General features: G+C 39.0%; 7 protein-coding genes across 10 annotated transcripts; 3 read left to right on the top strand and 4 right to left on the bottom strand.

Moving 5' to 3' along the window:
- The first annotated feature begins 185 nt into the window (after nucleotides 1–185).
- On the top strand, nucleotides 186–2533 carry LOC18008775 (probable choline kinase 2). The gene is made up of 8 exons (XM_006390377.2): nucleotides 186–361; nucleotides 675–1061; nucleotides 1210–1331; nucleotides 1434–1629; nucleotides 1736–1853; nucleotides 1942–1989; nucleotides 2085–2188; nucleotides 2272–2533. The coding sequence occupies exons 2-8, from the start codon at nucleotides 708–710 to the stop codon at nucleotides 2362–2364; spliced, it is 1035 nt and encodes a 344-aa protein (XP_006390439.1). The 5' UTR covers nucleotides 186–361; nucleotides 675–707; the 3' UTR covers nucleotides 2365–2533.
- Nucleotides 2534–2677: 144 nt separating this feature from the next.
- On the bottom strand, nucleotides 2678–6839 carry LOC18008461 (protein IMPAIRED IN BABA-INDUCED STERILITY 1). The gene is made up of 9 exons (XM_006390376.2): nucleotides 6284–6839; nucleotides 5897–6181; nucleotides 5483–5806; nucleotides 5154–5381; nucleotides 4926–5023; nucleotides 4630–4720; nucleotides 3998–4543; nucleotides 3295–3418; nucleotides 2678–3015 (listed from the first exon to the last, which is right to left on the bottom strand). Exons 1-9 carry the CDS (start codon nucleotides 6668–6670, stop codon nucleotides 2996–2998), a joined length of 2103 nt encoding a protein of 700 aa, XP_006390438.1. The 5' UTR covers nucleotides 6671–6839; the 3' UTR covers nucleotides 2678–2995.
- Nucleotides 6840–7944: 1105 nt separating this feature from the next.
- On the bottom strand, nucleotides 7945–11546 carry LOC112089604 (nuclear intron maturase 4, mitochondrial). 2 transcript variants are annotated; one of them, XM_024160415.1, is made up of 4 exons: nucleotides 11428–11546; nucleotides 8646–11336; nucleotides 8419–8524; nucleotides 7945–8283 (listed from the first exon to the last, which is right to left on the bottom strand). In XM_024160415.1, exon 2 carries the CDS (start codon nucleotides 11264–11266, stop codon nucleotides 8873–8875), a length of 2394 nt encoding a protein of 797 aa, XP_024016183.1. In that variant the 5' UTR covers nucleotides 11267–11336; nucleotides 11428–11546; the 3' UTR covers nucleotides 7945–8283; nucleotides 8419–8524; nucleotides 8646–8872. The 2 variants fall into 2 exon arrangements, with proteins under 2 accessions (XP_024016183.1, XP_024016144.1); XM_024160376.1 differs by having other exon boundaries at nucleotides 8419–11336.
- On the bottom strand, nucleotides 7945–11553 carry LOC18008459 (dolichol-phosphate mannose synthase subunit 2). Its single transcript, XM_006390374.2, has 3 exons — nucleotides 11428–11553; nucleotides 8419–8520; nucleotides 7945–8283 (listed from the first exon to the last, which is right to left on the bottom strand). Exons 2-3 carry the CDS (start codon nucleotides 8506–8508, stop codon nucleotides 8131–8133), a joined length of 243 nt encoding a protein of 80 aa, XP_006390436.1. The 5' UTR covers nucleotides 8509–8520; nucleotides 11428–11553; the 3' UTR covers nucleotides 7945–8130.
- A 2424-nt stretch (nucleotides 11554–13977) lies between these two features.
- On the top strand, nucleotides 13978–18038 carry LOC18007900 (probable LRR receptor-like serine/threonine-protein kinase At1g74360). Of its 2 annotated transcripts, none has more exons than XM_006390373.2 (2): nucleotides 13978–14236; nucleotides 14612–18038. In XM_006390373.2, the coding sequence occupies exons 1-2, from the start codon at nucleotides 14149–14151 to the stop codon at nucleotides 17851–17853; spliced, it is 3330 nt and encodes a 1109-aa protein (XP_006390435.1). In that variant the 5' UTR covers nucleotides 13978–14148; the 3' UTR covers nucleotides 17854–18038. The 2 variants fall into 2 exon arrangements, with proteins under 2 accessions (XP_006390435.1, XP_024016139.1); XM_024160371.1 differs by having other exon boundaries at nucleotides 14150–14205.
- Nucleotides 18039–18044: 6 nt separating this feature from the next.
- LOC18008941 lies at nucleotides 18045–19417 on the bottom strand. 2 transcript variants are annotated; one of them, XM_024160553.1, is made up of 3 exons: nucleotides 19194–19417; nucleotides 18358–18982; nucleotides 18150–18254 (listed from the first exon to the last, which is right to left on the bottom strand). In XM_024160553.1, the coding sequence occupies exons 2-3, from the start codon at nucleotides 18916–18918 to the stop codon at nucleotides 18174–18176; spliced, it is 642 nt and encodes a 213-aa protein (XP_024016321.1). In that variant the 5' UTR covers nucleotides 18919–18982; nucleotides 19194–19417; the 3' UTR covers nucleotides 18150–18173. The 2 variants fall into 2 exon arrangements, with proteins under 2 accessions (XP_006390434.1, XP_024016321.1); XM_006390372.2 differs by having other exon boundaries at nucleotides 18045–18982.
- Nucleotides 19418–19609: 192 nt separating this feature from the next.
- LOC18009108 (probable xyloglucan 6-xylosyltransferase 5) lies at nucleotides 19610–21510 on the top strand. Its single transcript, XM_006390371.2, has one exon. It carries the CDS (start codon nucleotides 19914–19916, stop codon nucleotides 21282–21284), a length of 1371 nt encoding a protein of 456 aa, XP_006390433.1. The 5' UTR covers nucleotides 19610–19913; the 3' UTR covers nucleotides 21285–21510.
- The last annotated feature ends 35 nt before the right edge of the window (nucleotides 21511–21545 follow it).

Raw genomic sequence — 21545 nt, 5'->3', positions numbered from 1 at the left:
GCCACGTGAAACTTTCCTTTTTATGGTGCTGTCGTGGATTTATATTTTTTTTTCTATTTGGACCTTCTGAAAATATCTGTACGAAAATGTAAGCCTTCTACAAGTTAAAGGAGTCAAATGAAATTTTCAGAAGTTATAATAACATTAACGTTTATTTAACAAATAGTCCTTCATTTCCTCAGCCATTTTCTTTCCCACCAGATCTCGAGCCTATCATCCTCTGTTCTTCCTCCCTCTGCGCACCGCTTTCTCTCTCTCTCAAAAACTCCATTAATCATCCTCTCTCGATTAATCCCCCTTCTTCAATTTCTTCTCAGACCAATCGTGCTCTCGCTTCCGTCGTGTGGTTCTCTTCCTAAACGTAAGCTATCTTCCATTTCCAAGGCTTGTGTTGTGTCCATCTCAAAGATTGATAAACCCAATTGTTCACATTCTTATTGTATAAACGTTACCAAGATTAATTTGGATATGATCGTGTAGCTTTAGATTGCGATTCAGAAATTTTAGGAAACGGAACCTTTGCATGGAATGGTCACGGTGATAGAAAATCCTAATTTTGGTGGCACTTTGTGACTCTCAGAACCTCCCTTGGATTGAAGAAAACACAGTTTTTTTTAGTGTTACATGCCAATCCTGTAGTAGCTGAATCGAGTTTCTGTTTGATCTTTGTACAGACGAACTATCTTTGTGTGTCAATCAAAATTACGATGACGGGTACTGAAAAGGATGTAGAGAATAAAGACTATCGTCTGCCTCGTGAAGTAAAGGAAGCTCTACAAGCAATAGCATCAGAGTGGGAAGATGTAATTGATTCGAAGGCTCTGCTTGTTATCCCTTTGAAAGGTGCTATGACCAATGAGGTCTTTCAGATCAAATGGCCAACTAGGGAAAATGGACCTTCGCGTAAGGTTCTGGTTAGGATTTATGGTGAAGGTGTTGATATTTTCTTTGACCGTGAGGATGAGATCAGTACTTTTGAGTTCATGTCAAAGCATGGTCATGGACCATTGTTGTTAGGCCGGTTTGGCAATGGTCGTATCGAAGAGTTCCTCCATGCACGGGTAAATACATATATTTAGCTCATCTTGTGAGTGTCTCTCTAGCTTATTCTTTGACATGCCATTTGTTCCATTCCCTGGTAGTTCTTGTGGATCTTTGTATGTTTGCTTACTGAATTTATAACTTGTTTGTTAAACGATGAACTTTCAGACACTATCTGCTTCTGACTTGCGTGATCCTGAAATATCTGGTCGCATAGCAACTAGGATGAAGGAGTTTCACGGTCTTGAAATGCCTGGTGTGAAAAGGGCTTTACTTTGGGACAGATTACGGTACATTTCCTTGTTTTCTGCTTGTAATCTTCTCTGCTTTTCTAATACACCATTAATTTTTGAGTCTTTTTTAATCTCTTTCTCTCCGGTGTGTGACTTTAGGAATTGGCTCAGTGCATGCAAGAAGCTGGCTTCACCAGAAGAAGCTAAGTCCTTTCGTCTAGATGTTATGGAGTTGGAAATTATTTTGCTTGAGAAGTCTCTGTTTAAGAATGATGAAAATATTGGATTCTGCCACAATGATTTACAATATGGAAACATAATGATGGATGAAGAAACCAAAGCAATAACCATCATTGTGAGTTTTCATTATTTTTTTATTAAGTTATCATTTTTTTGTTGTGCAGCATTACTAGAATGTGGATCCTAACTCGGATTCTATTATTTCTTCTTACAAAAACTAGGATTATGAATATTCATGTTACAATCCTGTGGCTTACGACATTGCCAATCACTTCTGCGAGATGGCTGCCGATTACCACACTGAAACACCTCACATCATGGATTACAGTAAATACCCTGGTGAGTGATTGTATCAAGTAATCTTTATTTATCTTCTGAAGTGATGAAACATGGTTCATATATATTAATATGCGACTTGAATAAATAGGTGTGGAAGAGCGTCAACTATTTCTGAAAGCGTATATGAGTTCTTCAGGTGATTATTTTAGCACACCCTCTTTCTCTATGAGCTTCCGCAATAATTTAGAATATGATCTTAATTCTAAATTATTTTTGTTCTTTTGTGCCCAGGTGAAGAAGAGCCCAATGATACAATGGTGGAAAAACTCCTTGAAGATGTTGAGAAATATACACTTGCCAGTCATCTAACTTGGGGTTTATGGGGAATTATATCGGTATGTTTACTATAATCTTCTATCATACCTGCACATTGTGTGTGCACATATATGGTTTTGATTTTGATTTTGTAAAACTGTAGGAACATGTGAATGAAATCGACTTCGACTACATGGAATACGCAAGACAAAGGTTTGAGCAGTATTGGTTAACAAAGCCGAAGCTCCTTGCTTAATTTAACTGGACCCAACCCAAGAAATTTTTTTTTTTTGGTTGACGGTGGTTAAGAGGTATACATATACGCAAAAGTTACTGAATATAAAAATGTAACATTTAGTGTTTTAATTTAACGGTGAGTGGTTTATAGTTTACAACTAAATTTGTTTTAGATTTTTTTCCATCAATCTACTTAACCTTCTACTTTAATCCTTTTTTTTTTCTTAATCCTCTTGAGATCGTCTGAGCTCTTCTCATAGTTTAAGCATGTATGTAAATCAGAAAGAAAAAAAAAATGAATTATCAAAGAAGATGGTTCTAAATTTTGATTATACAATTGGATAAATCTTTTCATCTGTTATACAACTGGACTTTAAGCACACAGCTTTGTTCATATATGTGCCTATAGAATGCTTATGATAATCTACGAACTGAGCTCTATACATTATTGCCTCTGAACTGAATAGGCTCGCAAAAGGTGTACCTCATAATTTCAGAAAAAATAAATCAAACAAAATTAACAACAAAAAAATAATGCTTTACGAGCTAATTATCTATTTGCTTGATAACCATAGGTCCTGCACTCTTTTCTCCATCTCCTTGTGAGGTTTGTGATGTGATGGCCAGAGAAGTTTACAGTAACAATAACTTCACTTCCCCTGTTTTTTATCTGCAAGTGTCAAAAAGCCAACACATTTACTTTTCATTTTTCGAATTTTCTTACTCGATACATAAAAAAGCATGGAGGTCTGAACTGGACAAGTTACAATTCAGTTGAGAAAAAATACAAATATTTTGTTGTTTGTCTTGGACTTCATCGCAAAAGATGAACGTCTTTGCTCAACAAGTTTGGTTAGTTGAGCGACAAAAAGATGCAACAGTCCTATTTGTAAAAGAGAAGAACCGAGACACAATGAAGGATAGTCAGTTAAAGCTATCTCGACTTTACCTTTCTGGAACCACGGTTTTCGAACTAGCTTTCGGATGCGGCTTTCATGCCGTTCCAATAGTTCATCAACTCCATAAGATTGAGACAACAAAGGGTCCGAGAATTCGATCTTGTCCCCATCACCCTGTCACAGCTTAAATTATCAGCATCATTAAGCATGCTTGTCTACAAACCCAAAAAGGAGACAAACCAAATCATGCCTACTTTTTTCTCTTTCCTCTGAACTTTAGGTAAAAGCGTGGAGGGAGAGAGAAGGAAAAAATAAACTTAAACAGCTGAGCAAACATGATCTGAATAGAACGGTAACCTGGTCCTTTCTTTCTACCCTTTTGAGCTGTATATCCCATTTAGACCATATCTTATACATATGTATATTGTATTATATAATATTTCCTGTGATCTCCAAATTCACTTAGATACATACCTATAACAGCAGTAGCTCAATCATATCTTTAAAATTACTTTCATTTTTCCTAATACACAGAATTTTGATGATAGCATTACAGCATAAGAAAAAGTGAAGCCATGTTCTTAGTTTCACTTGAAGAACGTCTCGCACAAAGTATATATTTGGTCTTTACTATGTCTATCAAAAGCAGTAAACTGCCATGGAAACAATGCAAACAACGAGAATCTATATAGAATATGGATATCAAAGAAACTAGAAAGGTACTTTAATAGCTTCTATAATCTACGGACATACCAAATTATTACCCAGCTTGGTCGCCATTTCATCTCTCTGATAGAGTCCCAATGACAGTTCCTGCGAGTGATACTCGTCAGATGCACCAAAAGAATCTGGACGTTCAAGTTGTCTCCACTGCTTCAGCATAGAACGCTTCACCATCTCATATGAGTCCTGGCCTCGAGAATCTGTCTTGTTATTCTCACGTTTGTCATCATTCATATTCTCATTTATCTTTGATTCAGCGTCACTTTTCCCATTAAAAGCGGGAGAATGTCCAGAAAGATTAGGGATGTGTCCTCTTGAGAGAGAACGATTATGTACCCTAACACATACATCATCTTTTTCTCGTTTCGCCCAAGCAAAACTGCTTGATAGAGAAACTTGTAATGGCCCTGAGAAAGGTACATCTCCTTGGGATGCATTCTTCACATGGGAAGCTTCATCTTTCTTGTGATTTGATGGGTTTTGCAGTTTCCCACATACCCGGGCATCACTTTCAATCGAATTATGAACTAGATTGCCAATTCTTTTCTGAAAAGTCCCAGTCTGGTGCCGCACATCCTGCAAACACCAAAAGAGGGCACCATTGAGTTTCCTGCACAAGGAATTACAGATGAGAGGTAGACAAGAGAGTAAGTAGAAAGCACCTCAGCTGGTGCTAATTTATTGAATGTAAGAGCCTTCCGTGTTGGCTTCCTCGCTTCTATACCACGTCTCCCATTCCCGCTAATTTTTTTCCTGAAAATCGGACATCATCACGTATGAGGATGTTAAAAATGCTTCCAAGACCTGACCTGTAAGGCCAACTAAAGTGGTAGACTAGGTAATTTCCCCGAGCTGTGGAACAGTAGATTGTGTGTTTCACCCTTTATTTTTTGGTTAAAGATGATATGGCCATGACCTATAATTTTCTCTACTAAGAAATGAAAAAAGAAATCATTACCTTGTTGCTTCTTCCCGATGCTTTGTATCTATCTCCTTGCTAGGCGGGTAGATTGGCAAGCTTGAGGGATCACAAGCAAAAGGCTTTGTAGTAAAATACTGAAAAAAGTAAACGAATGTCTTCATTTGTAAAAGATGAGCAAAATACAGTAATATGGGTTTTTTTTTTACGGAAGTCAAATTCTTCAAACTCGATGATGTAGCACTAATGCAAAGATAAAAAGATTACCTGAGAAACAAGAGCACTAGAGGCAGTACCGCGTTTGTGGGGCTCTATAGAAAGAAGAGTTTCTATCAGATTGATTTCAGTCTCAGACAAATCTTTCAAGGTTTCCCGGAGACAACTGTCATAATTTTGCTGTGGCTTGAAAAGCATTGCATGAGGAAGTTTGGACTTTTTCCAGTAATCTGCTGGTGGAGATCCACAGAGTTTGAATATCTTGTGCAGTTGTTCAACCTGTTCCATACAATTCAAGTAATAGCACTTTTTCATCAAGTAAAACAGAACACATCCATGATTAAAGAGGTCCAATATCATAAATAAAAACCTTTACTTACCTCAGTTCTTCCCCGGAGAATAGGTTTTCCAAGAAGCAGTTCAGCGAAAACACAACCAACACTCCACAAATCAACAGATGCTCCATAGTCCGTTGCCCCAAGTAAAAGTTCAGGTGGACGATACCACAGAGTCACAACTCGACTAGTAAGAGGTTTCTTCTTGTGCCCAGAAGAATTGCTGAAGTTTGCTAACCCAAAATCAGCCACCTTTAGTATTCCTTCATTACTCAACAAAAGATTCGAACCTTTTATGTCCCGATGCATCACGCCTCGGGAATGACAATGATCAAGCCCAGACAACAGCTGCTTCATGTAGCACTTAATCTGCAGGTGCAAAATCAATGATCATCCAAACCAAAATACATAGGGAAACCTGTGGATGATGATTCTTCCACAAAGAAAACTAGGACGAACCTGTGGCGTCGTGAATTTGATGTCAGGGGAAGAAAGAAGACCAGTGAGATCATGCTCCATATACTCGAACACGAGTTGTATGGTGCAAGATAGTTTGGAAGTAATCAAACCTTGCAGTTTAATAATGTTGGGATGATTGAGTCTTCTAAGTATCAAAATCTCTCTCGCCATAAACTTAACACTCTCTGGCTCAAAATTGTCGAACCTCACCTTCTTCAATGCCACAATCCTCCCAGTTTCAGTCTCCACCGCACGGAAAACGCTGCTATAAGTACCTTGTCCGATCTACAGAACCCAATTCTAAAATTTCACTACTTCTTCATTTCCATTGGCAACATTCGTATAATACACAGAGAAGTATAAATCTTAAGAGTTAGGAGACGAAACCTTTTCGAGCTTTTCGAAAGCATCAGATCGAAGTGGGACCCAACCGTGGATAGCTTCACCAGCGACGTTGCTCAGCCACGCAGGCCAGCCAGCAGCGACCTGCTCGGCTTCAAGGTATTTGCTGAGGTTACCGAGTCGGAAACTCAGGGACTCGCTAACACGTCCTGACTCGCTTAACTCGCTCCCCAACTCACCTCCGCTTCTCTGGCTCCTCCTCCCGCTCTTACTCCTCCTCCACGACACGAGCTTCTTCAGAGTCGCGCGAGGCGGATCCTCAACCACTACTCGACCCGATCCGGAACACTCATTGTCATTGTCCCTGAAGACGCCTGAGTGATCGATTGCAGGCGTCACAGAGACCGTCTGCTTCGAGCTAACGCAACCCATTTACAGAATTTCGAACCTATCAATCACCACCACAATCACTTGGAGCTAAATCTCCTCCCGCCGACTTTCTTCCGGCGCCGACACCAGAAGATCCGTCGACGTAATCCGGATTCGGATTCGAGTGAATCTCCTGAAAGTAGTGAAACAAACTCTGAGGTTTCGTGTTTTTATAATGAGATATAGAGAGAATTTAGAGAATGTTTTTAGACTATTTGATTTTTGGCGTATTATTACGGATGACGGTACATTTTTTAAAAAAGAGTTATGCATTTATTAAGAGATTAGAAAAATAAAAGGAAATTCAAAAGAAAACATGCATTTATTATTCTGGTCCAATATCGAATCTGCACCTTCCAATTCTGAAACCCCATTTTAGCATGTAGTTAATGACAGCTTTTTCGTTGAAATGAATAGTATGCTACACAAATATGGAAGAACATTATTGAAAAAATTGAAATAGTATTAAAGCGTGTGGAGAAAAAATGAAGACAGGAAACTATATTGGTTGTATTAATCAAGTTTTTTGGTCTCTAGTCAGTACACGCGAATGGCTATTATTGAATTATTAATTGTGCGAAGGTGACTTGAAATGATTATCCATAAGCACTGAGAAGTATCTGACTAATAAGTAAGATTTAAAAAGCTAAAACTATGATTAAATTTGCTTAAGATAAGTCAAAACAAATTCATTACAGAGACACATAATAATTGCAAAGAGTCACTTGTGTCTCAAATGCTTTGCCAGCTATTAGCCTATGATGACTACTACTATTTATCATAATACTATTTCTTTTTCTCAACATTCAAAAGCAGTAATTTTAGGTATTTTGTTAGAAGGATTTCTTTTTTGGGGGTCAAATTTGCTAAAGAAATTTAAGGTAACTTTCACACGAGTAATTTTCTTACAAACCATTGACAATTAGTGAGTCAGACTAAGGTTATGATTCTTATGATTCTTATGATTCTTATGATTAACCTTTATTTTAGTAATTTGATGATTTTATCTATCATTTTGTCACTAAAAGACGAAAATAAATAGAACCAAAAAAAAGTCGGCAACTACCCAACTGCAAAAAATACAAAAGACCAAAAAAAGAAAAACAGTAGTCACATATATTCAAAAACGCTATCATTCAAAAGAATGAAAACTCCAAAACCCAAATCATTATTATCTTCTGAAAAGATTTTTAGTTAAACTGTTGGTGAGCCTAAAATCCATCATAACATACTGCTATTAATGCTAATCAGATTAATAAGAGAATTAAATTGGCAAATATCCCAAAAAAAAACTTTATAGATAATATGTCCTTGCGTATTCAACAAATGGGGTCTCGTACGGTTTAACTACACCATTTAAAGTTAAGGCCTAAACGTCTCAAAGACAAGGTGGTCCAAAACAAAGTAGGCACAACAGCTTTAGGAACCAAGAACGAAAATTTTATATGGAGGTAAGGTCGAAATCAAGCCTTCTTCTTTTTGGATTTGAGCATGACCATGCCGATGAATACGGAAAGAAGAGAGAGGAGAGTTACACCGGCAAAGACTGGAACGAGAATGGCATAGTCTTGTGGCAAGAAGTACTTGTGGATGAAGTGATCACTATCTACAAATGGCTGCAAAGGAAAATTATAACACGTTAGCATCTTCCTAGTAATAGTCCAAAACATTAGATGACAATAATACATTAAACTAACAATGTATTTTTTTAAAGGAATTTGGAGAAGATGAATCATGTTATTGTCACTTACCAGGATGATGACCCAGAAAGTATAGTAGGTGAATATGGATAAGCTGATTGACGACAATAAAAGCCCGACTGCTCGATCCGCTAATTCCATTTGTCACGTTCACTACCTGATGCACAGCGAAATTAGCTGTGAGAAAATACCAGAAAGATTCAAGAAGCTTAAGCGTTGAAGGACACAGTCAAAAGTGAAGAAAGTTATGATTGTGAATGCCGCCGAAACAATTTCACCTAGAATTTTCCCACAGACACAGGTAATGCCACGGTTTTAGATTCTGAGGGTAAGTTTACTCTGCTACTGAAGACGGCCGCTCGGAATAAAAACAGCCGAAGAACAATAATCACCGAACCTTAGATTTTCTAAACATCAGATACATGAAGCTCTAAAATAACGAATCATTGTTTGACCTAGAAACATATCAGCAACTTGAAGGACTCTTGTAGTGGAGAGAAACTCATCATCTCCAGGCTCCAAAATCAATGGCTTGAAGTGATATTTGACCTATATAGAGATCTTTGAGGTGTTGCTTACACAGCCCTATTCTCCTTCCGTTTAAGCTAGAAGGAATGCAAACAGAAAATCCAGTTTTCCAACCAGGAAACTTCTGTCTTTCCATTGCATGTAGAGTATAAACAGCAGGTGCAGCCATCGAGCAACCAGTTACGAAGCAATTGCAAGGCCTTGATTCGCTCACTATTCGAGCTAAAGACAATAAACATAAACCACTATTGGAAATACCGTACGTTAGGTGCTCATCCCTGTCAGAAGCTGGAGAATCAAGTTTCTCGTGTTGTATTTCCTGTTCTATATCTTCAGCAGAGGGAATCGTGCTCAGTTCTAAATCAAGGCGTTTCTCTATTTCATTTTCATGTATTCGATATTTTGATGCCAAGGTACGGATGCATGACTTTCTGATCTGATTGTCAATAAGAGCCTTTATCTCATCGAAATTACTACAACCTCCATACCATAACACCCATCGCCGGACAAGTCCTGAGAACCAATCAATTATTTGGGGAGTATCTTGCAAAATAAGCACAGAATTCGTTCGAGCATAACCCTCAGCTGTTACTAATCCATAGCGAAAAAGACGCCTTCTTATCGCATTGGTAGGAGCAACAACATCGCCAAAAAAAACTGGTCTATCATGAGAGAGTGGACATGGCAAGAGCGCTTCTACTTTAGCTGTCTCTGAAGAAACATATGCCGCAGCAGAATTTTGGAACTTGTAAAACGCGTCTCTTAGTTCTTGAGGAATCGTAGGTTCAACGATATGCTTGGACAAGATAAACTCCTCGCTTCTATCTGCAGAGGTTCTTAGCACATCCTCCATCCATATTCTAAGCAAGATCTTATACCAATGATCTGTTTCCATGCCTGGCTTTCTGTGGCAAGATATTTGGCTCAAGGTAGAGTTACTATCCGCCAAGCCTTTGATTTCTGACTCCTTGACTTTCTTCAATCCATGTCCTAACCATTTCTTTCCAATTCTAACTGTACCCAAGGTCCAGGCCTCTTCTTTTTGCAATGCAAAGAGCCTAACCTTCTCCTTTAACTTGTGAACAGCTTTGACAGCGGGATTCTCCCTAACCTTTTTCCTAACCAAGATACCCAAAACACGAAGCCCACTGGTCGTTTCACATGGTGACGAGTCTATTTCATCAGTGATGTCCAAATGCAGTGAGTTCCGTAAGAAACCTATAGCTTCAGATCTGATATCAACAGCGGCTTTCTTGGGACCAGACACAGAGAAAAATATCTCATCCATAAATCTGCAACAATAAACTCGGAGATGCTCCGGAGTACTTTTCAAAACTTGTTCTCCAGCCTGCCTCCTGAACCAGGAACGAAGTTTTGAGCCTGGGCTATCTTCATCAGTCTGTGAATCACGATGAAGGGCTTCATGCCTCATTGAGATTCTATATAATTCATGATCAAACCGATCAAGATATATGTTCATCAATACACGGGACAACAACCCTTCTTGTGGAAGACCATGGCCCTTGGGAAATCCTCCAAACTCGAGATTGAGCACCCGAGCTTCAAACATTGAACGGAGTAAGATGCTTAAACTACTGTCTTCAATTTTCTCCTCCATTACAGAGAGAAGGTTATCAAAAACAGAAACATCCAGTTTTTTGTTCAGGCTCAAAGTGAAACACCAATCAGAATGAGACATATTGCTGCTGATATACTTCAACGCAGATGCACGTCCCCTTCCGCTTCGACAACTATGAGAAAACTTAGAAAAATGAGGACTGAAAACGACTTCCAGGACTATTCTGATAGCCTCTTGGACAACTTTCAGAGCTACACTAGGCAAGACAAGGATCTCTTTTGTTTTATCTCTAGCCACAAGCGAGAACGTATTGGAATTGACATCAAACATCCCACTAGAGAGCTCTTCTGCAATAGAATCAAACGCAACGCTGCCGTTTCTTTCTGTAATGGGAACATTGGAGTTAAGCCTAATACAGTCATAAGCGTCCCGAAGAGTATCAGGCCTCGCAATAACCTTCTTCAGTAAGTCACTAAACTTCCCGTTGGTGTACTGCTCCTTGACTCTTTTCTTTAAACGGAGTTCAAGAGATCTCTTTAGTTCCATACGACTTCTGGGTTTGCTATCATCAACAACATGAGCAGATTCCTCCACGAGACATGCTAACTCCCCAGCTAGTGAAACTATTCCAGTTTGCTTACTACATATGTCTGCGTTGTCTATTGCAAGCAGAGCCGATTTTGAGTTTGTGGAAACTGCGCGACTCCACAGGCACCGCGAAATTAGGGTTTCAATGTCACCGAGATCAACACGACGCAACAATTCCGTAACTAGGTTCCGTTTCCTAAACATCAGGTTAAAATTTCCGAAATCCCAAAACTATAACTAAGCGATTGTATCCCGACTAGGCCAGATAAAGTGTCTACAATAGAATGGGAACAATCAGGTTTAACAATCTCTTTGCTTAATTCGACATACTTTGAGATCGATACCAGAAATGGAAGAAAACTTACGTTTAGAAATGAAACCAGACGAGGAATGCGAAAGCACGATTGGTGTGAGAAGGAAACCGCAGAAGCTTTGCTTGAGAGGGGATTAATGGAGAGAGGTAGAGTACGCGGAGTACAGCGAAATACTTGAGACCGAAAAATCGTGCGAAGAGGGAGGAATAAAGGACTATTTGTTAAATTTGTTTTTTGAGCAAAGGACTATTTTGTTAATAACATATAATACTCCCTCCGTTCTTCCATTCTTATTTATATCACGTTTTATAAGTTTTTTTCTCAAATATTTGATGTTCAAGCAAAATTAATTAACTTCTTATTATATTTAATTTTTTATATTTTTTTCATTGGTTACATTATATTGGAAATGATGAAATTTGAAGTTTCAGTATATGAAAAAGTATAAATTAAATGTTTTCTTAATTTGTATGTAAAATCTTAAACATCATATAATTAAGAATAAAAAATATTATAAATATTTGGACTTCTCAAAATGCGACATGAAACTCATTATGGTATTTTATTTTTTGATCAAATGTCGTGGAACGAAGCATCAAGCATTCCTAAATATTTTGTTGAGACTATCATTTATAATGAATAGGATGTGATGAAAGATTACGGAAGATAACTATCCAAATCCATCCCATTCATTCATCTTCGAAATTGCAGGAGGGAGATTCTACTTTGTGTTTTAACGAACGACGTCGCTTTCATAGTGGCATTTTTTTTAATTCTCTTCGCAGGCTTGTTTGTTGCCTTAAGTTGGTTTGGCATGACCAATGCTGGCTCATTACCATTCACACGTCCTTAGTGTTTGATGTGGACCATCTTTTTTATATCCGAATTTTCCTTGTTTCTTTTTTCCATTCAAATGGTTGGAACACAACTTTTAAATTGGCACCACTTTGAAAAATTTCAGACATTTAGATCATTTTCTTTAGCGAGTTCTAATGTCAGAAGCCACAACATGCATATTTGAAAGAGTAATAAAAGGTTTTAAAACATATGCGGCAATATAAAAAAAATGATGTAGTATCCTAGTATATGATTATTTGAGGGTATTTAAAGCTATATATAAAAAAATCGATGTGGAAACTATCATTTATGTAAAATCTATCTATAAATTCCATAATCACAAATTCACACGTCTACAACTCTAACTTTTGCAGTCTTTTTCCAATGGAGAGGAATAATTTCACAATTGGAAATAAGAAGAATTAGTTATATAGCTTTATATTCTCTGTTTGGAAGAGAATACTAGCCTCTGAATTTTCTAATTTTTGAAAATTTTCAATTGTTGTCACAAAGTGTTATACACTATTCAATTAATTGAGTACTCAAGGTAAAATAATACACGCATTTGACTAATCACGGGAACAATTAAAGAAAAATATTTCTAACAGGAAAATAAATATATAGTACAAAGAAAACAAAGGAATAATAGAGAATTATGAGTTTTCGTCATTGATAATGCTAAAAACACATTGGTCAAAGGACTAAATAAGTCAACTACTGCCGTCCAGATGAATCACATGGGACCCACCATATATTGTTAACCTGTTTAAGAAAAATATCTTATTAACTCTGAAGATTTCAAAGCGGTACAAATTTATTCTCTTTAATCTTCTAAATTTGTTTACACTATACGTTTATTCTATTCAAGCCAAGATTTCTTTCAATGATGTACTTTCGTTAAATTATCAGATATGGCTGTGACTGATAAACTTTTAGCGAACCCTAATTGAGAAGTAAAAGAAAGAGTGAATAAAAAGAAAGTTGTGTAATTTTTTCACTCCACAAACAAAATAAGTGGGAAGATTTACTGAGATCATAGAAATATTTGTTTAGCCCAATTATTTGACTAACAATTTACTGGTTGGCGTAACACAGCATGATATAATTATTTATAGTTCTACTGTAACAACAATGCCTATCAGTCACAAAGTTGGAACTATTCTCTCATAGTCGCCATAGGCATATAACGTAACTTCGATTTACATTATGCATAACTTTTTTTTTGGTTAATTTTTAACTATAATTAATAACTTACCCACTCTGATACGAAGTCAAAATCTTCTAATTGGTCAAGTTAGATGTCTCAGCGCTGCTCACCTATTTTTTGTTCAAGCTAAGTTAAATAAATAAACCCAATCTAATTTCAACGTTTGTAAGCCTACACACAATTTCGATATGTACGTCCTTTTTTTGAACGTCATGCTTCTTTCTATTGTTCTAAATGATATCTAATTTATAAGTGGTTGTTTGAAACTTTGGAAGTTTACATGTAAGATGTTTTAGTATTATAGATTGTGAAATTAAATATTTGATAAATTCTCAATAATTTTTGAAGAATGTTTTAAGAGATTGGTTACGTAATATATACGGTATTTTGGTCAAAATTAAACATATATGATTGAATTCAACTATTTTTTTTTTTTTAAGTTAGTGAGGGAAGAAAGGGGAAAGGAAAAGTCTAATAAATAGGAATAAGCCAATATAATCTGATAGTTCAAAGTTTTCAGTTGGTTGGTCTACGTGCGGGCGGGTTTGTTTTTTTTCAACTTCCCCCTTTTTTTCTCTCTAAACACTTTCCATGAATTTCCATGAAATTCATCTTCCTTCCCCGATAATTTCCCCACCTTGTCGAGGAAAATCGTAGCCGAAGAAGACGACGCTAACGTTATTGGAAGAAGAAGAAGAAAACGAAGAAGAAGAGGAAGTGGAAAGCTGATGAAGATGATGACGCGTGTGATCATGGCGGATGATGATTCTGAGTCACTTACCTTGGTTTATTTCTTACTCTTTGTTTTGATCACCGGTAACTTTTCGCATCTTTTGTTTCCAATTCATGTTTCGTTCAGAGATTTTAGGGAATTACACTGTGTTCTCTGCTTGAGTATGAGTTTCAGTTTCTTTGACGTTTACTTCAATGGGTTTAGGGTTTTAAATTTTTCTGTGTCGAATTCGACGTTGTTTTTTGGGGGTTTCACCATATTTTGTGGTTTATTGTTGTTTACATGAACGTGATTTCGAGAGATGAAGCGCGAGTATCGTAATTTTGGGTTTTTGCATTGTTTGTTGATGAATCGCAGTTCCAGTTTTTCCTCTGTTTGTTCATGTCTTGGTGGTAAAGTGATATGTAGCTATATCTAAAGATTTCGTTTTTTTTTTGTGTTGATTTTTCCTATGGCAGCCATAGCAGTGGCCGGAGATTCACTGGACAGTGATAGAGAAGTCTTATTGAACCTGAAATCTTACCTCGAATCTCGTAACCCAACGAACAGAGGAATCTACACGGAATGGCAAATGGAGAAGCAAGACGATGTGTGTCAATGGCCTGGAATCACATGCACGCCACAGGGAAGCAGAGTCACAGGGATCAATCTAAGTGATTCAACCATCTCAGGTGCTCTGTTTGGGAACTTCTCCGCCTTAACACAGCTCACATATCTCGATTTATCAAGGAACACCATCGAAGGATGGATTCCAGATGACCTGAGCCGTTGTCACAACCTAAAGCATCTGAATCTTTCTCATAACATCCTTGAAGGGGAGCTTAGCTTATCCGGGTTATCAAATCTTGAGGTTCTTGATCTATCGGTGAATAGGATTGCCGGTGATATTCACTCTAGCTTCCCATTGTTCTGCAACAGCCTCGTTGTTGCAAATCTATCGGCCAATAACTTTACTGGCAGAATCGATGACATCTTCAATGGTTGTCGGTATCTGAAGTATGTCGACTTCAGTTCCAACAGATTCAGTGGAGATATATGGAGTGGTTTTGGGAGGCTGGTTCAGTTTTCAGTTTCTGAGAATCATCATCTCTCCGGGAACATCTCAGCTTCCATGTTCAGGGGGAACTGCACTTTGCAAGTCTTGGATTTGTCTGAGAACAGTTTTGTCGGGGAATTTCCAGGCCAAGTTTCGAATTGCCAGAATCTGAATGTACTGAATCTGTGGGGAAACAACTTCACAGGGAACATTCCAGCTGAGTTAGGCTCCATATCCTCTCTTAGAGGTTTGTATTTGGGGAATAATAAATTTTCTCGAGACATACCAGAATCTCTCTTGAACTTGAGCAACTTGGTGTTTTTGGATTTGAGCAGAAATCATTTTGGAGGAGACGTACAAGACATATTCGGGAGATTCACTCAAGTAAAGTATCTAGTCCTGCATGGGAACTCGTACGTTGGTGGCATCTATTCTTCAAACATCCTCAAGTTACCTAATCTTCTCAGGCTAGATCTGAGCTACAACAGCTTCTCTGGCCAGTTGCCTGCTGAAATTTCTCAGATCCAGAGTTTGAAGTTCTTGATTCTTGCTTATAATAACTTCAGCGGTGATATACCACAGGAATATGGGAACATGCCGGGTCTTCAAGCACTTGATCTCTCCTTTAACAAGCTGACCGGTTCGATACCAGCTTCATTTGGAAAATTGACGTCTCTTCTGTGGCTAATGCTTGCAAATAACTCTCTTTCAGGAGAAATCCCTCGAGAGATTGGAAACTGCAAGAGTCTTTTGTGGTTTAACGTGGCAAACAACCAGCTCTCTGGTGGATTCCATCCTGAATTGACTAAAATGGGTAGCAATCCTTTTCCAACGTTTGAAGTGAATAGGCAGAACAAAGACAACATAATTGCAGGTTCCGGTGAATGCTTGGCGATGAAGAGATGGATTCCTGCAGAGTTCCCTCCTTTCAAGTTTGTATATGCAATTCTCACAAAAAAGAGTTGCAGAAGCCTATGGGACCATGTTCTTAAAGGGTACGGTCTCTTTCCTGTTTGCTCTGCTGGTTCCACAGTACGCACGCTTGATATTTCAGCCTATCTTCAGCTCAGTGGAAACAGGCTATCCGGTGAGGTACCTGCAAATATCTCTCTGATGAAGAAGTTGAGTACTCTTCATTTGGGGTTCAATGAGTTCGAAGGGAAACTGCCTACAGGGATTGGGGAGTTGCCTCTCGCATTTCTCAACCTGACCCGAAACCATTTCTCAGGCCAGATTCCTCAAGAAATCGGAAATCTCAAGTGTCTGCAGAATCTTGATCTGTCCTACAACAATTTCTCAGGAGATTTTCCGACAAGTTTGAATGACTTGAATGAGATGAGCAAGTTCAATATCTCATATAACTCCTTAATCTCTGGTGTGATACCGTCGACGGGACAATTAACAACCTTTGAAAAAGACTCCTTTCTTGGAAATCCGCTGCTGCGGTTTCCTAGTTTCTTCAACCAATCAGGGAACAACAACACGAGGAATCAGATTTCCAAACAAAATCTAGGAAACAGGCAAAGAACTATTCTTTTGGTTTGGATTTCCTCAGCTCTTGCATTGGCATTTATCGCTTGTTTAGTGGTATCAGGTATTATTCTCATGGTTGTAAAGCGTTCAAGGGAAGCGGAAATCGATCTCTTAGATGGATCCAAAACCAGACATGACATGACTTCCAGCTCAGGCGGATCATCTCCATGGCTGTCAGGGAAAATCAAAGTCATTCGCTTAGATAAATCAACATTCACATACACTGACATTCTGAAAGCAACCAGTAACTTCTCTGAGGATAGAGTCGTAGGTAGGGGAGGATATGGAACTGTTTACAGAGGCGTATTGCCTGACGGAAGAGAAGTTGCAGTCAAGAAGCTACAAAGAGAAGGCACAGAAGCAGAGAAAGAGTTCAGAGCCGAAATGGAAGTTCTAAGTGCCAACGCATTTGGCGATTGGGCACACCCGAACCTCGTGAGGCTATACGGATGGTGCCTAGATAGATCAGAGAAAATTTTGGTGCATGAATACATGGGAGGAGGGAGCTTAGAGGAACTCATCACAGACAAAACAAAACTTCCATGGAAGAAACGTGTTGATATAGCCACTGATGTAGCGCGGGCATTAGTGTTTTTGCACCACGAATGCTACCCTTCCATCGTTCACAGAGACGTGAAAGCAAGTAACGTTCTTTTAGACAAACACGGAAATGCGAGAGTTACAGACTTTGGACTAGCAAGGCTCTTGAATGTAGGAGATAGCCATGTGAGCACTGTGATTGCCGGCACAATTGGGTATGTAGCTCCCGAGTATGGTCAAACTTGGCAAGCCACCACAAGAGGAGATGTTTACAGCTATGGAGTATTGACAATGGAACTCGCTACAGGCAGAAGAGCAGTTGATGGAGGAGAAGAGTGTTTGGTCGAGTGGGCAAGACGGGTAATGACAAGTAACATGACAACCAAAGGTTCACCATTTACTCTCTCGGGGACAAAACCAGGGAACGGAGCTGAGGAACTAACCGAGTTACTAAAAGTGGGTGTGACATGTACCGCGGATCATCCTCAGGCAAGACCGAACATGAAAGAAGTCCTAGCTATCTTAGTTAAGATATCCGGTAAAGCTGAGCTCTTCAATGGTTTGTCTTCACCAGATTACAGAGAAATGTAAAATCTTTCTTTCTTCATTCAGATTTATACAGAACAGCAGAGTTTTATATCTTCCTCTTTTTGTTATCATTGTTTCTAATTCTTCTTGTACACAGAACCTTATTGTTGTTAGATAGCTAGAGAGAGAGAGAGAAAGGTAGTTTTGTTCGTTATGTACAGAGAGACAATTTGAAATAAAGATCTTCTCTTCTTCTTGTCTACATTAACTGTAACAACTTTGGCTCTATAATTCATTCTCTCATGTGTCTTACAACTCAGGAAACAAAAAGGAACAAAGAGACATTCCACTGAGTTAGGCTGAAATCTCTCTGATCAGCCAGTTTAACGTCGGGAAAGCGAAATAGAGGATGAGAAACGACGGGACAGCCAAAGCAAAGGTGACAAAGAAATAGAGTCCGAGAACTGCAGCACTCACAGGGATTGCATATAAAGCCATCAACAGGAATATGACTACCAAAGGAAACTTAGCCAACAAATGAGCAACAAGAGCCATTGACTTACATACCGAGTCATGAAGTCTCCCAGTTCTGAAGTATCCTCTGGTCACAACATTCCACCAACCGCGATTGTTCAGCAAATGTTCATCATCTGAGGCGGTATTACTCTCCCCGTCACACCTCTTACTCAAATCTCTCTGCCCTGAAGTGACCCTTTTGTTGTCGGATCTACAGCTATTCATGCTTTCAACCATCCATAGTAGGTAATAGTTCTTGGAAGGGAATTTGATGGTTCCATTGCAGACTAGCCTCAACGAGAGTAAATTGCACCAAGGGCAAGCAACGAAGAAGGGAAGCTGGAAAGGTAAAGCTGAGGATTTGATCACAACAGCACGTTGAAGCCCTAAGAGACAATACTTGCAGATGGTATGACCACACCATAAGACGTATGGCACATTCTCAACGACGTTGAATGATTCCCAGCAAATGGGACACTCCAATCTTTCTTCCTTCGTTGTCTTTCTTCCATCTCCAGAGGGATCTAAAGGAGCTTTTCTAGATTTTGTGGCAGCATCTTCTCCCTTTGATTTAAAGCTTTCTTTGGTGGATTTTGAAGCTAAATTCCACATAACAATGGCGAGAGGGAGAAAACAGATTCCTTTTCGTTTCCTCAAAGGTAATAACAACTCAATCCTTCAAAGAAACAAAAATCAAATTGAGAAAACTTAATAATGACTTCATTTCAAATGAGAGAGCGATGCTAAGCCAAAATTCATATAAACAGACATGAAATTCATAATTCAAACCTACAGAGATTCAACCCAGAACATTCAAAAAAAGCAACGAACTTTATGAAACCCAAGAAATCATTAACTGAAACAAAGTAAAAGAGGACGAAACATACCACGAAGAATTCAAAGAGAAATATCTCTAGAGTTGCAGAATTTTTTTTTTTTTTTTTGGGGTCAGAAGTTATCCAATCGAAGAAGATGAAGATAATTTGCAAAGAAATATCCAAAACTCTCTATTGCAACATCGACTGAATGCGACACGCGTCGTAAAACATGGTGACTCTGAAAACGCATTTCGAGGTTCCCGCCGCCACCGATTTCCTCATCTTATTCCGACGCTGTTTGGTTCGCCAAAACGCACCGTTTCATTTTCACTCATATTATACCGCCAACGAAAACTGTTTCCGTTATCCCTCCGTCACTGAAATTTAATAAAACTAAATTACAATTACATTCCCACTTACGAAAATAATAATAGTAATATTTTGTCGGTGTGAGTGAGCTGTACGCGTTTCTTCTCCATCTGCTTCTAGATCGAGCGAAGCATTTTCCTCCGACAATTATATTTTTAAGTATGACAATGTTTCCGCATTATTGGGTTTAATTTTACTTTTTAAATTAGGGTTCTTCAGATCGACAATCTTTTCTCTCTCTCTCTCTTTCCCATCGGAATCAATCATGCTAAAGATCTGAAATTTCCTCAGATCCGTGAGCAAGTACAGAGAGAGAAAACTACACAGACTGTGTTGAAGAATTCAAAAAGATAAAAAAAAACCCCAATTTTGATGGTCGCAAATCTTTAAGTGAAATCTAGAGAGAGGGAGAGAGAAAAAATGGGTCAAGATGGTTCGCCGGCGCATAAAAGACCCTCCGGAAGCGGCGGAGGACTTCCGACGTCGACGGTAGCGAACGGCGGAGGAAGGGGCGGTCGTGGTTTGTTGCCACGAGGCAGGCAGATGCAGAAGACGTTCAACAACATCAAGATCACGATTCTCTGTGGATTCGTCACCATCCTCGTCCTACGTGGCACAATCGGCGTCGGAAACCTCGGAAGCTCCAGCGCCGATGCGGTTAACCAGAACATCATCGAGGAGACTAACCGGATTCTAGCTGAGATCCGATCTGATTCGGATCCTACCGACTTGGATGAGCCTCAGGAAACGGATATGAATCCCAATGCGACGTACGCTCTAGGGCCAAAGATCACGAATTGGGACAGTCAACGCAAGGTATGGCTTAATCAGAACCCTGAGTTTCCTAGTACTGTCAATGGCAGAGCTCGAATCTTGCTCTTAACAGGGTCTCCTCCAAAGCCCTGCGATAACCCGATTGGTGACCACTATCTGTTGAAATCCGTGAAGAACAAGATTGATTACTGTAGGCTTCACGGGATTGAGATTGTGTATAACATGGCTCATTTGGATAAGGAACTTGCTGGGTATTGGGCGAAATTGCCGATGATTAGAAGGTTGATGCTTTCTCATCCTGAAGTTGAATGGATCTGGTGGATGGATAGTGACGCTTTGTTCACTGACATACTGTTTCAGATCCCTTTGGCTAGGTACGAGAAGCACAATCTAGTGATTCATGGCTATCCGGATTTGTTGTTTGATCAAAAGTCTTGGATTGCTTTGAACACGGGTAGTTTTCTGCTGAGAAATTGTCAGTGGTCATTGGATTTGTTGGATGCTTGGGCGCCTATGGGACCTAAAGGGCCAATCCGTGATGAGGCTGGGAAGGTATTGACGGCTTATCTGAAAGGAAGGCCGGCTTTTGAGGCAGATGATCAGTCTGCATTGATCTATCTCTTGCTTTCTCAGAAAGATACATGGATGGAGAAAGTGTTTGTGGAGAATCAGTACTATCTACACGGGTTTTGGGAAGGTTTGGTTGATAGGTATGAGGAGATGGTAGAGAAGTATCATCCAGGCTTGGGTGATGAGAGATGGCCGTTTGTTACCCATTTTGTTGGGTGCAAACCGTGTGGTAGCTACGCTGATTATGCAGTCGAGAGGTGCTTGAAGAGCATGGAGAGGGCCTTTAATTTTGCAGACAATCAAGTGCTCAAGCTGTATGGTTTTGGCCATAGGGGATTGTTAAGCCCCAAGATTAAGAGGATCAGAAATGAGACTGTGACTCCTTTGGAGTTTGTAGACAAGTTTGATATTCGCAGAACGCAAGCGGAAACCAAACCGCAGAACTAGAGGAAAACAAAGAGAGGATAGTCACAGGCTCTCGTGGACACGTATAGGTAAAATATATGACAACTCACAAATGCAAAGCAAATTTGTTTGCCTGTACTTGCTACTTTACTGTTTCTTCTGCTTCTTCTTTTTTTGTTGTTGTTTGCAAGAATATTTTAGCTGCAAAATTCTTTTTCCATAGATGTTTTTGTGTTTTCTTCAGTCAAATATATGGAGAATTTTCATACTTTATTATTGCTCGTAACTACTGTATTCAAGTCT

This window comes from Eutrema salsugineum, unplaced genomic scaffold (genome assembly GCF_000478725.1).
Source record: "Eutrema salsugineum unplaced genomic scaffold, Eutsalg1_0 scaffold_9, whole genome shotgun sequence".
In the NCBI taxonomy this organism is placed as follows: Eukaryota; Viridiplantae; Streptophyta; class Magnoliopsida; order Brassicales; family Brassicaceae; genus Eutrema; species Eutrema salsugineum.
The sequence above is the reverse complement of the archived record's forward strand: the minus strand, read 5'-3'. Positions and strand labels throughout refer to the sequence as shown.